The 13,644-nt window shown below is 29.9% G+C and overlaps 1 protein-coding gene across 4 annotated transcripts in view; it reads left to right on the top strand.

Annotated features, from left to right (window-relative positions):
• LOC126742535 (fibronectin type III domain-containing protein 5-like) overlaps positions 1 to 13,644 on the top strand; it is a 183,128-nt gene that overhangs the window by 137,416 nt on the left and 32,068 nt on the right. For 3 of the 4 annotated variants that reach the window (XM_050449188.1, XM_050449187.1, XM_050449190.1), the window contains exon 6: positions 3,213 to 3,437. In XM_050449188.1, coding sequence (XP_050305145.1) covers positions 3,213 to 3,437 — 225 coding nt within the window. Of the gene's footprint in view, positions 1 to 3,212; positions 3,438 to 10,110; positions 10,319 to 13,644 lie in introns of all 4 variants that reach the window. The other variant, XM_050449189.1, reaches the window with a different exon arrangement.

Raw genomic sequence — 13,644 nt, 5'->3', positions numbered from 1 at the left:
TAGAGCACCTGTACAACCGACTGAATGTTGGTGAAGTTGCAGCAGCGGTATTCTGTGACTTGTCCAAGGCATTTGACTCCGTGAGTCACAGAGTGCTGCTGATGAAACTGGAGCTCTATGGTTTCAGAGGAACTGCCCTTGAGTGATTTCGTTTCTACTACAAATCGTGTCCAGGCTGTCAAATTTAATGGTGGTATCTCTAAGGAACTTAATATAAATGTAGGTGTTCCGCAAGAATCAGTACTTGGTTCTTTACTTTTTCTCATTAATGTGAACGATCTGCCACAACTGCAAGTAACTGGCAAATTTACATTGTTTGCCGATGATACCACCATCCTCTGGCACGACTCTGATGTTTCTCAAATGGAGGCCAATATACGTGCAGATTTGTTAAATATAAAAGACTGGTGTGATGCAAATTTTTTGACATTTAATGTTTCCAAAACAAATATCCTTAATTTTAAATGTAATACAAATGATATATGTTTAAATAATGAACTCATCACCATGCCACCGTTCAGTAGGTTTTTGGGTCTTTCCATGGACAAGTTCCTTAAATTTGAAGACCATATTTTAAATGTATGTAAAAAAGTCTCATCAGGCTTCTACGCCTTAAGGGTTATTGCCACCAGTCTTAATTTCTCCATCGCCAGATCTGCATACTTCGCGATTATCGAGTCGCACCTTCGATGTGGAATTTGCTTTTGGGATTCATGTTCAAATTCACTTTTTAGTTCAGTGTTTGTACTCCAGAAATGAACCATAAGATACCAACAAGAAGATATCATAATATTTTAACCCTGTGTTGTATTTTTATTTTGGAAACAGTTTGCTTAGTTTTTAGAAAATATAAACAGGAACTCCACTTAGGAAGCTACTATAGTATATAAGCTACTATAGTAATACGCGACAAAATTATTTGTTGAGGCTACCCATTCCTCATTTTGAACTTGTCCGTAGCTCTATCATATATGGAGGTAGAAAGCTGTTTAATAAACTTCCACTAGAAATAAGACAACTTAAGACTGAAAAAAGCCTACGTACAAGGACGAAAATATTTCTTGCTAGTAAAGCGTACTATAGTTTAGGTAAATTTTTTAATGATTAGCATTTAAGTATTTTTCAAAGTTTTATATAATTTTATTTTATTTTAAATTAGTTTCTCGTTTTTATTCCTTTAATGTACAATCTATTGTCTTTGTCTACAACTTCTATGTTTATATTGACAATAAAGCATTTTTGAGTTTGAGTTTGAGTTCCGCCTCCTTTAAATTTGATTGACTTTCATTTTTCGGTGTGATTTTATTGTTAAAAATAGAAATAAAGATTGGACTATAATCGGCAGGGTCTTCTTTATTTCAGATAAGTATTTATTAGTTTTTGTAGCATAAAAATATGGTAAAGACATGGATAAGGGTTGAGTGACCGAATTGATGAAAGATTCGTATCCCAAGGAATTTAAAATTGTAAAATAATCTGCAATACTATTATTATTAAGGACCAATAAATTAATATTACCATCATCCATAAAAATGTCAATATTGTGAAAATGTCATTCTTCTGGATAATTTTGAAAATTGTGAGTAAAAAGTGATTTTAAAATAGGTGGAGGTTTATATCGACATGTTTCACCAAGTAGTAAATACCCAATATTATAACAGAAGCAAGCAAATTTATTATAGAAAATATAATACTAAAATGAGCTTTAACAAAATTAATAGCACCCTCATTTTTAATAAAGTTAACTTTCTTACAAAAGAACTGATATTATAGTTTTTTATACAATTAATTTTAAAAGTATCACTTAGTACCATTATTATTTAGAGAGTATGTTTCTTAAAAAAGAACTAAGATTATCAATATTTTTTCTAAAACTTTTGATGATTATACTTAAAAATACTTTCCATGTTTTTCTTGTAATGGGGACTGAAGAACATTGAAAAAATCTTTCATTATTATGTTTATCAGCACTATTTAAAATATACATACTTTGACATAAATGATATATACAAGAAAATTTTTATCAGTTTTTTAATTGTGGAAAAGAAAATAAAAGGCCAAACATTTTTAAATATATATTTATAATAGACAATTAAGTTAAAAATTAAAAAAGATTTTATTAAAGACTAAAAATTGCCAATACAAAAAGGTAATAGTAATTGAAGGGGCAGGGTTTTCCTGAATCCCCAACATCTAAGGGGAGTGCAACACTTAATGTTACACCACGTAGAACCGCGTAACTGATTCTATTATTGACTTCGAAGGACCACAACCATAGGTTGAATTTTATCCCAGGAAAGGCAAAAGTTACATTAAAACACACATAAGGGTTACTTCTTTACATCCCTTAAATATATTAAAAAAGAACCCGTTTTTTTACACATCACTACTTCAAATGCATAATACTTCACACTTATTTACCCAACACTTACATTTAAGGGTACAAAAACTTCTAATACTAAAATTACTTTCACTTTTAACAACACTTGGAGTACAAAGAAAAACTGCTAGTAAAAAAGCCAATATTTAAACTTCTTACTATTTTTAGAAATTCCGGGAAATATTTCTTATACAGAGATCGAGCGCATCCACAGTGTGAGAGATGAAGAGCTACTAACACAGAACGCAAAGAGGAAAATTATTCTTGGTCTGTTTTCTGTGGCTACTAAAAACTTGCTTCGCGTCTGGGTCTGCTTACGTAATCGTTAAGCACGATTCGTACTTATTAGTGAATAGCGTATTTGGTGCAAATATTTAATTGTGACTTTGACAGTGTTGTGGTTTTCACAACAGTAATAAATAAAATCACATTTCCATACCAGAAACCTGGAATTGCTACAAATCAGTTAAAACATTACTCCCGAAATTCGATGCATATCACATTTAAAGCAGTAATCCTTGCCTGTGTTTTCACTTTCTTGGCTGTATAACAAAAAAAGCATCTTAAAAAAATTCTTTTATTTAAAAAATTGTACCTTTGTACCCTGTTTTTATAAAATACACTATATATTGTAAAATATTTCTAAAATGTGAACATCCAACTATATATACACCTTATTGCCATATATTATCTTTAATAAACTACAACGCTTACTGGTTGACACCCGCTGTACAACTTGTCATAGCCTCAATTTTTTTTTTTAATATCCTAAAGTAACACCAAATTTATTTTTGTTTCACCATTAAAACAATAAAAACTTTCTTGTTTTAAGGTTCGCGGAGTGGAAATTGGAATAGTCCTAATCGTCTTGGTAGTCTGGATAGCAGCGATAGCCCTATTTTTCAACCGCTGGGGAAAAATCAGGATGCTGCTACCGTACCAGCCAGACTACAAACAGGAGCAGCTTAAAGTGCCTGGTACAGCTGCGTGCGCAGCTGCCACAGCTACTGGAAACAGCACTTGCACGCACCATGTTACACCGAACATCTGTCAGCAGGTACTTTTTGTTTTTTGTTTGTTCGTTTTTGTTTGTTTGTTTTTTGTTTATGCATTTAACAGTTATTTGAAACAAAACATTAAGGGCAAGAGGGAATAGTGAAAGGGAACGGTTTTTCATATAAATTTAGTAAAATATTCCTATAAAGCTATCCCTCTTGTCGAAAGAGCTTCACATACAAAACATAAGTCCTACATAAAACCCTATATTTATATATACATACCACCAAAAACAAATTGAAAAACATATTTCCGAGTTTCAGACGAAAAGAAGAATATTTCTTCCGTTTTCCTTATATATATGTACATTCCAGGAACAACTCGAGTTTTTTGATAATTTGCTATGTATGTACATAAGTTATGCATATTTCAATAAGAGCCTTGGTGTAACATGGGAGTTGAGTTGTTATTTTCGGTTCTAATAAAAATAGCGATCAATACGGCCGGGGTTTATTAAATGTACGAGAAAATGCAGGGATCGGAAAAGTTCCTGGTATTGTGTGGATTTTTTGAAGGACTTTGAGGATGTATTGTGCGAAAGAGGTTATTGAGGTGATCCAATTTTCTTTCTTTTTTTTTAGTTTTTGAGGATAAAGTATGCCGGTCTAGAATAATGTAAAGGTAACCTAAATAGTTCGTTAACATTTTATACTAATGGCTACTAACTCGGAAATTATTGTAATGGAAAAAAATTGCCATTAATTTTCAAAAGTTCTTTAAATTCTTCTAAATGATCTTTAAAAGTTTTTTCTGAATACACACAAACATTATCGGGAATCGCTTCATTTAAAAATACGTAATTAATGTTTAATATCCAGATAATTAAAATTCATTTAACCATTTTTAAGCTTCTCCTGAAGATACTGAACTGTATTAACATAAGTCTAATTGCTAATGTCAAAAAGAATCAAGTCTCTATATACAAGGTTGTTATTTAATAACGGAAAAATCAATAAAGGGGCTCTGTTTAAATCCTCGAACACGTAAATTTTATTTTTAATTTTAAGTCTGTAAAATTATTTAAAAATATGACAGTAAAAATATTTGTTTTTTAAATGGAACCTCCTATATATTTTTGCATATTTGAATACTCCGGAAAATACTGATCACGTTTTATGTATAATATCTTTAGTTATTCAATTAAAACTTTTTAATATTAATTATAACAAATTATTTCACCGTTAATTACTTTTACATTCTTAAAATTTATTTTATTAAATAGTGAAAATGGTCGCTATTAATAGCTCAGCAGTACCCCAGAATACCTATAAATTCTTACTGTACATTTTCCACACTTGTACATTCTTAATTATATTGCGAATTTGATCTTTGAGGATGTAAAAACGCTTCATTTTTTACATATCTCCAAAGCAAATAATCTACTGGATTAAGGTCGGGTGATCTAAGTGGCTACTCTATTGATCCACTCTTGCCTATCTACCAGTTTGGAAAATCAATATTTAGGAATCTTTTAACAACTTGGTTTGACATGATAACGTCACTGTTCAGTTAAAGTTTTTTTAAAGAAATATGGTCATATTACTCTATTATTAGTAGCTCCTGCCCATACGTTCACCTTTTCATAATTCTGAGAAAGTCTTTTCCCAAACCAGTGTAGATTTTCATCCGCCCACTACCTAAAATTATGGCTATTTACTTGTGCACTCAAACAAAAAGTTGCCTTGTCTGAAAAGCATAGTTTTTTTCACTAGTCTAGGGATATTATCAAATCATTCTTAGTCTTTTAAAACTCGCTTATGCGATTTGTATCATCTTCTAGTAGCTCTTGAAATATTTGAATTTAGGTTTGGTTTTTTTCATTTTTAAAACATTTATGTTTCATATTATCTTGTAGGGTTTTAGGTAGTATATTGAAGAGTTTTGGTGCGATATATTTAAAGTGTTTTTGACCAAGAGCTTTTTTGATTTTTGGAATTTTGGCATGTCTGCCTGTAAGTAGTAACTGAGTTAAAAATAACCGATTTTTCTCAAAAATAACTTTAATTATCCATTTTTGTACTGCATTTAGTTGTCTTAGGTGACATCTCAGAAACTAATTGTTCAAAAATTTTGAAAATTTGGCAACATGGCACAGTCGATAGGGGCCACACAACTAAAATATTTTGACAGTTGTGACGTTTCTGGTTATACCGGAAGTAGCTGTTAACTTCGGTATTTTAAAGGGAACACCCTGTATATTTTTACATTTTGGGCTTCCACGTGAAATTCTAGGTATATTTTGTGTATAATCCTATACCTAAGTGTGACCGTTTTTGATATATTTTTAATTTCATGTGAAAAACTATGTTTATAAGCCCTAACATAATTACCGATTACTCCCTTTTAGTAGCCTTTATTTATTGGTTAGTTTCGGTTTTATTTTAAAGAAGGACCACTTTAAAAGACCATTTTAATATTTGCGTAAAAAAAAGATACAGGGGGGTCAAAAACTAGCATTAAAAATTAAAATGAAAAAATCATTAAAAGTCAATTTTTTTTAATGGAAACCCCTTATTTTTACAATTTTTTCATTAAGATAATTAAAAATGAAATTAACTTTATATAAGGTTATCTAGTCCAAAAATTGGTAGTTTCCGAAATATTGATAGTTTAAATTTCGCCTAATATTAAAAGCCGCCAGAGTGGTGAAATCTAATATTTCTGGACAAAATCCCTAAACCTCTGACAATCAAGTCAAATGTACATATCCTAAGGTTTTTGGGATCGCTAAATTTAAAATGGTGGACACAAAATGGCGGCCGACTCGTATAAAAAACAGCGTTTTAATGTTAAATCAATTTTTATTTACGTTTTCTAGGTCGCCAAATTCGAAAATAATATTCATTTTTTTTAATTCAAAATGACGGTTTTTTGCAAAAAACCAGTTTGTATTGTATTGTAACCAGTATTTTACTATTATACATCAACATTATTTCAAAGATAATTGTATATACTTTCATTATTAGATATTCTTATTTCATAATTAACAGAACCATTCCAATAACAACTTTTGTATGTCAAATTCGAATTGAGCGAACATAACAACCCGTCTTAACCGTAATTTGGTGTGAATCCAATCTTTTTTTGAAGAAATGTCCGCCATTTTGGATCCGCCATGTTGAATTTATCGATTCTTATGTCAAAATCAAATTTAACGAACACAAAAACCTTGAGATACAAAGTTTCAAGTAAATCGGCCGACAATTCGATTTATGGCCAGATTTCCAGGCGTTTTGAACCACTGTGTGAATCCAGAAAATATTCGTTTACGGGGAGAAGGGGAAAAAAGGGAAGGTTTTTTCAACGGTATTTCGTACATGATACTTTACATAAAATGAAAAATTTCTTACCTTAGCGGGATCTCGCGCGATCACAACTAATTTGATACACAAAGTTTTTTTTTAATACAAAAACAGCAACATGAAGCATGATAAAAATAGGGGGTTTCTATTTAAAAAAAAATTACTTTTAATGATTTTTTTTCATTTTAATTTTTAATGCTAGTTTTTGACTCCCCTGTATCGTTTTATTAGTTAAATATTAAAATAGTCTTTTAAAGTGGTCCTTCCTCTCAAATAAAACCAAAACTAACCAATAAATAAAGGCTACTGAAAGGGAGTAATCGGTAATTATGTTAGGGCTTATAAACATAGTTTTTCACATGAAGTTAAAAATATGTCAAAAACGGTTACACTAAGGTATAGGACATTATACATAAAATATATCTAGAATTTCACGTGGAAGCCAAAAATGTAAAAATATACAGGGTGTTCCATTTAAAATAACAAAGTTGACTTCTTCTTCCGGTATAACCGGAAACGTCACAACTGTCAAAATATTTTAGTTGTGTGGCCCTCATCGACTGTGCCATGTTGCCAAATTTTAAAAATTTTTAAATAATTAGTTTCCGAAATATTGATCGCGTCTATTCGTCGTGAGACACCCTATATAGTATAAAAAGGAGTGGTCCCAATACTGTTCCTTGTGAAACGCCACATGTGACTTTTCTGAAACCGCTCTGAGTGCCATTTATTTTTACTGTTTACGATCTATTTAAAAGATAACTTTCATTATATTTTATTTGATTAGTTTCTTAGCAATACCACGAAATCCATGCATTTCCGAATCAAGGATTTCCAAGTCAAGGGAATCATATAGGCTTGAAGTTAGTTTTAATATGGCATTTTCTGTAGACTTTTTTCATGAAATCCATATTGGCTCTCAGACAACACATGATATTTTGTTGTAAAAACTTTACAATTCTTGTTTTAATTATTTTTTCAATATTTTTTGAGATATTTGATATGAGTGACACTGGTCTGGAATTATTAACATCAACTTCATTTTATATCAGTGGTATAACTACTTCTGTTTTAAAAACTTTTAAATAATTCACACCTATTTTAAGACTATGTCAAATATTTACAGAGGTGAAGTTAATTAAAATGACTGGTTATCACCATATATAATACACCTATATACCTACACCTTTGTTTTTGAATATTTGTCATAGTCTTGGTTTGAAATGCTATTCATGACGGCCACTTCTAGCATTTGATAAAACAAATGTTAAGAATGTGGAATATAATTTATCAATTTATGTTATAATATAGTGTTAACATTATTATTTAAACGTAATTATATCGCGAACAGTTAAAGATAAAAGGTATAGGATATTATACAAATCCAGAATTTTCCGAACAATCCGAAAATGTTAAAATATAGAAAAGAAAAAAAGTATTTTTTTGAACCTAGTTTTTTGCGACACCCCGTATATTTAAATTTACATGTCCGACATATTATATGCCCGATACAAAAATAAAATCGACGTATCCAAGGATTTTAAACAAATACCCTCCCTCTTATTAGCTTAAAGAATAAATTCGAGTAATCCTCTTACTGTTCAAATTATTCCCTATATCTCCTTTTTTATCCAATCACGTAGCGTTACAGCATACAGAAAAACGTAATAAAAATTTTCATATTCTTATTATTTAATCAAAATAAATAAAGCTTTATCGTCCTAAAAGCAAATGCTCTGACCCAAAGCTAGGAGGGAAGATATTCAATAACATAATTAAAATACACAAGAAATGTGATTATAAATAGTAAAAAATTAATTGAAATATGACAACGAAACAAATTAAAATGCAGTAAAATGTTACGTAGAACAAAAGCTAAAAAAACCTGGGTAGGCTATAAATTAAATTTATTAATTTTACAAGACCAGTAAATAAATTTACACGAGTTGTCATTAAACAAAAGTTAAACTATAATATTCATTAACGAAATAGAAAGAATGTAATATTAAAAGGTTCTTACCGCCTCTTGTAAATTCCAAAGTTATAAATGATTACACATTTTCTGTACTTCCGTTTTTACAGTTTTAAAATTATTGTATGTAATATACAAAGAGATTTCTTTAGTTTTCGATTTTCAGACAACAGAAGTCATTACTCGTACAGCCAAACTACGTAAAAATAATTAGATTTTCCTAGAATTATTAGGCGCGTTGGCAACGTTTGTTTAAGTTTGTATTTAAAAAATATCGATGCACGCTTGACGTATGTACATTCGTCGAAATACTTATTGACGAGTTTTATAAGTTGATATGCGACGTTGTCAAAATAACAAAAATTGATGTTTAACCGAATTATCAGTAAATTTGGACGTAGATAATTATCGCACACGTGTGTAAAGAATTAAATATTTTAAACTCAGAAGTACCTTTTCTTGAAAAATGTTATTTATCTTAAATATAGCAGTGTTTCTTTTACCCAGAGGCAATTAATAGTAAATTTCTTCTAATTATTATTTTTATGCTTTGCTTACTGAATTTCGTGCAACGTTGGATGTTTGCTACGCATTTGAAATGTACCAATTCAAAATCATCAAACGAATAGTATGCAGTGTTGCCAGGAAGTAAATACAATATTAGCTTTAACGAAAGCATTATACCTGGATATAGGGTGATTTTTTAAACCTTTTTCCATTTTCAAACATCAGAGTTATTATGCAAAAACACGTGAGAATTATCGGAACTCTTGACCATTTATTGACAATTACGCCATATATTGTATATACAACGATCGTAATTCTACACCACTGGCAAGTAACTTAGTCATAGAATGCATTACATGCAACGTTGCCAAGAAGCAATTACCGCTAGCAGAATACCTCTCGCGCTCTCTTATTTGTACATATTATAAAAAATTAATAAGGTTTCAAATAGCTGTTGTAATGTAAAAACCATCAAAAATCTGTCTGTTTTAGCGTTTGTAGTCAAATTATTTATACTAGTATAGATGATTCCAAATTTAGATATTTTGATTAGAGTACTCTAGAAGCTGCAATATACAACGTAGCCAAGTATTATAGTTATAGATTTGCTATAGTACTGCGTTAAAAAAAACTAATTATAAAAAAAAATCCATGTTGTACAGTACCCACAATTTTTGTTTAAATAATAAAATAATCTTGCATAGATCTAGACTGGCATAGTTTTGACTACCTCTACACAACATTTTTCTAGTACATTATTTATTTTTTGAATAGCTTATAGTGACCGTCACAGTTTCACACACGTAGTCCGCTGCTGCTTAGAACTACTGCTATTTTTCTTTCTCTAACTGTTCTATCCTTCTTCTTTTTCCTCTTGGGCGTCTTCCTACCAGTGCAAACGGAGGAAAAGAGAACGGCTGCGCTTGCTTTGCAGACCGCAGCCCATTAACGGGCCCGTCTGTACGTGTTTTCTATCCAAGAACAGCGCATTGAAGGATATATCTAATGACCTGGATAACGACAACAAGGTGGAAGATCTCGATTCTGACTAAAACTCTTCGTCACAGCACCATCTGTACACGCATTTCTTTTATTTTGAAGGTGTGTACCATCTAAGTTTTCTGGCTTAAAGTCTCAGAACAAGTCCCCGGATATGTTAACTCAGTAAAACCACAAATTACTCTAACCCAAGTGCAAAACAGATTTTTGGGCTGTTGTGTCCATAATACAACTAGGTACCAGGGCATCTCATATTTTAGCGCGCGATCTCATGTTAAATACAAGAATTCTCTCGTTTAATATTTTAAGCTTTACCTAATTGCCTTTAAATCTATATCTAATTAAATTGTTTTATAGCATCACCTGAGTTATATTAATGTAAATTATGTTTATTCAATTTAAATAAAAATTATATTTAACATCCATGCGGTTATCTGCAGTCACTTTTTTCAGGCCTAAATACGCGAGACCACTATCTCAACATCACAGCAATCGATTCTGGTTTTTGCCATACTTTCGTATATGGGTTGGAGTAATTTGTGGTAGTACCGTCAAACTGTACTTGCGTAAAAAAGGTTGAAAAAGAGAGGAAATTAGTAGTACTATGTGGATGATATTAATAAAGAGATATATTAAATCCGTGTTTTGATAAGACGAACCTTTGGGGATTTTTAGGTGTCATTAGGTTCCATTCGGTTTGTACAGAAAGTAAGTTCCACAGAGCAGTGGAATAATCAACCTTAATTCGACAACATTATTCAGATACTTTTTGGTTAAATAATGAAAATTTTCCCGTTTCCAGAATAACAAAGGCTGTTTGTTATTAGAACAACATTTTTTTTTCATTTTCTAATTCTGCCTCTAAGGAGCGTAATTGCTTTTTTATAGTGAATTATTCATATTTTTTCTTCATGACTCCAAAACAACAATTTAATTTTTTTTAACTTCCTGATTATAATATGATTATAAAAAATTGAAAAAAGATTTTTAAATAGCGCCCTCTATCGAGGACCATGGATATCAGTATGACAATATTTTCTTTTAACTACTAAACTTTCTTTTTATTTTTGCCCTAATTTGACACCTTAAAGCAAAAATTATTAAACTAGAAAGAGGTAGATTTATAGTGAAATTATTAAAGTAAAATTTGTATGGGAGCGTTTTTTAAAAAAGCCGCTTTTTTTCTTAACCAAGGCAATTGCGCCCTCTGGCAGCATAATTAGAAACCTGAAAATGCAAATTTTTATAAACTAAATTTTTCCTAATGCTACAGAGATGTAGCACATCGTCAGCCTGAATAAAACTCCCTGTATTCCAACAGATAAAATTTGTCCTGAAAAATCTAAAATGTATACAAAATATAAGGAATAAAATAATTAACAAAACCTTAAAAAGCTATAAATACGAAAATAAAGAAATAGGAAAGAAAAATACGCAAACTATCGCAATACCTATTGCTAACCAACAAATAAATTAAAAGAATAAAATGACACAAACTGAAAATTCCCAAAGAACATGAAAAACCATGATTGAAATATAATTAAAAAAACTACTCCAAAGTGCAAAAATAACTCCAAAAAAAATTACTTTAAGTCCCTGGAAGATATGGAAAATAACTCCGAAAGCCTAAATATAATAATAATAAAAAGTTATCTTCATATGGCAACTTGAACAAAGACTTCTATTCATAAGGTCAAAAAAAGCGCATTAGGTCTAAGAGTACTACCTCTATAAAGTTAATGGAAAGCCATTGAAATTAAACTTATCAATGAGATAGGAGAAGAGAAACTCTACCAATAACTTTAAACAATCTGATACAAAGGCTTTGCTAAAATCCGCGAATATTGCATCTAGTTAACTCGTTCATTAAGAACTCTTATATTATCAGATCTCTCAAATCATTAAGATCTGTATATCTGAGGAGAAAAAAAAGCAAAAAGTAGTAACATTTGATCTATTTAAAAAGAACACATGCTGATAAGCAGAAAGTTGAGTGTGAGTTTTAGGTAAAAATGTTCTGATCGTTAGAGATTTGTCCCTCCATATTCACCCCAAAAACACTAAACCATAGAGTATATTTTAATTTAATCTTTGTATTATTTAATCGTTAATTTTTAAGAGTGGTTTTACGGCTTTTGAATAATAAAGTTTGAAAGAAAATATATCTCTACTATCGTTCACATCAGCTGTAAAAGCGTTATACTACTACTATTTTTGTCTCTTTTTTTTACACCCAATTTGACAGTACTAAAAACTAATTATTGGTCATATTTTTGAAACATCAAAACATGTCCAATATTGTTAAACTATCCGGAGCATTATTTTTGGCGTTTTTTTTTCAGTTTCTTCTTTGTCTTTCTATGTATTAGCCTCATTTTATTTTTGTTTATAGCAAAATTTTGAGTGGCTGTGACTGAGTGATTGTCAAATTAAGCTGAATTCGTATTCAGATGAGTATTAATCAAACTGCTGTATATACGCTATTTGAGAGGCATTTATCTATACAAGGTGTTCCAGAGTGATCATAGCATAACTGATGGTGGAATATGTCAAAATATAGTATTTTTTTGGTAAATATGGTTGATTTACACGATACAGAGTGTAGTATTAAAATAACTTGAATAAAAAAGTTACAGATATTTAAAGTTTTTTTGTAAGGTGAACATGGGGATTGTAATTGATTTTAGCTTAAACATTATTTTTCGAAAATAATTGAGATAAATTTAACTTATTCCGTATTTCAAAAAAGATTATTTTGACACATTTTATCATAAGTTTCTTTATGAGTTGGGACACCTTGTATAAGGATTGCGACTAAATATATGCTGTAAATATATAGATGATTGGACCTAGATCTTCAGAATCTTACATAACTTCATAAAAAATTAATACAAATGTGCTGATAACTACAAAAAACATTAAAAAAGAACGTGAATTTTGGTTTTATTTAAGAAATATAAGAAGAAACTTATTTTAAATCTAAAATATCCATTAATTAAAAAAATCAATATTTTAAGAAATATAACAAGTGAGATAATTTCGTAAAACAATTAAACATAAAAAAATTCTATGTGCCAGTATTTAAGATTATTAATAAGGTGCCATATTTTAATCACTAATAAAAAAATTAAAATTAAAACATGTTATTATAATTTACTAAGTTGATCATTAGTATATTAAAAATGTCATGAAACAATTGAAGATTGTTGAGTCATTAAAGTTTTTTTTTACAATAATTTTAAAATAATAGGTATTTTGGTATAAGATATTTGATTAAAACGTAATAAGAATTTGAAATACACAATGTCTTAAAAAATTGAAAAAAGACAATATATTATCTGAAAATAAAAAAAAACATGAACTTAAAGGTAATTAATACTGATTTTTATTTCTCAGGATATTTTTTTTCAATAACTGAACATTTAAAA

This window comes from Anthonomus grandis, chromosome 11, assembly GCF_022605725.1.
Source record: "Anthonomus grandis grandis chromosome 11, icAntGran1.3, whole genome shotgun sequence".
NCBI lineage: Eukaryota > Metazoa > Arthropoda > Insecta > Coleoptera > Curculionidae > Anthonomus > Anthonomus grandis.
This window is presented reverse-complemented; position numbering and strand designations above follow the sequence as displayed.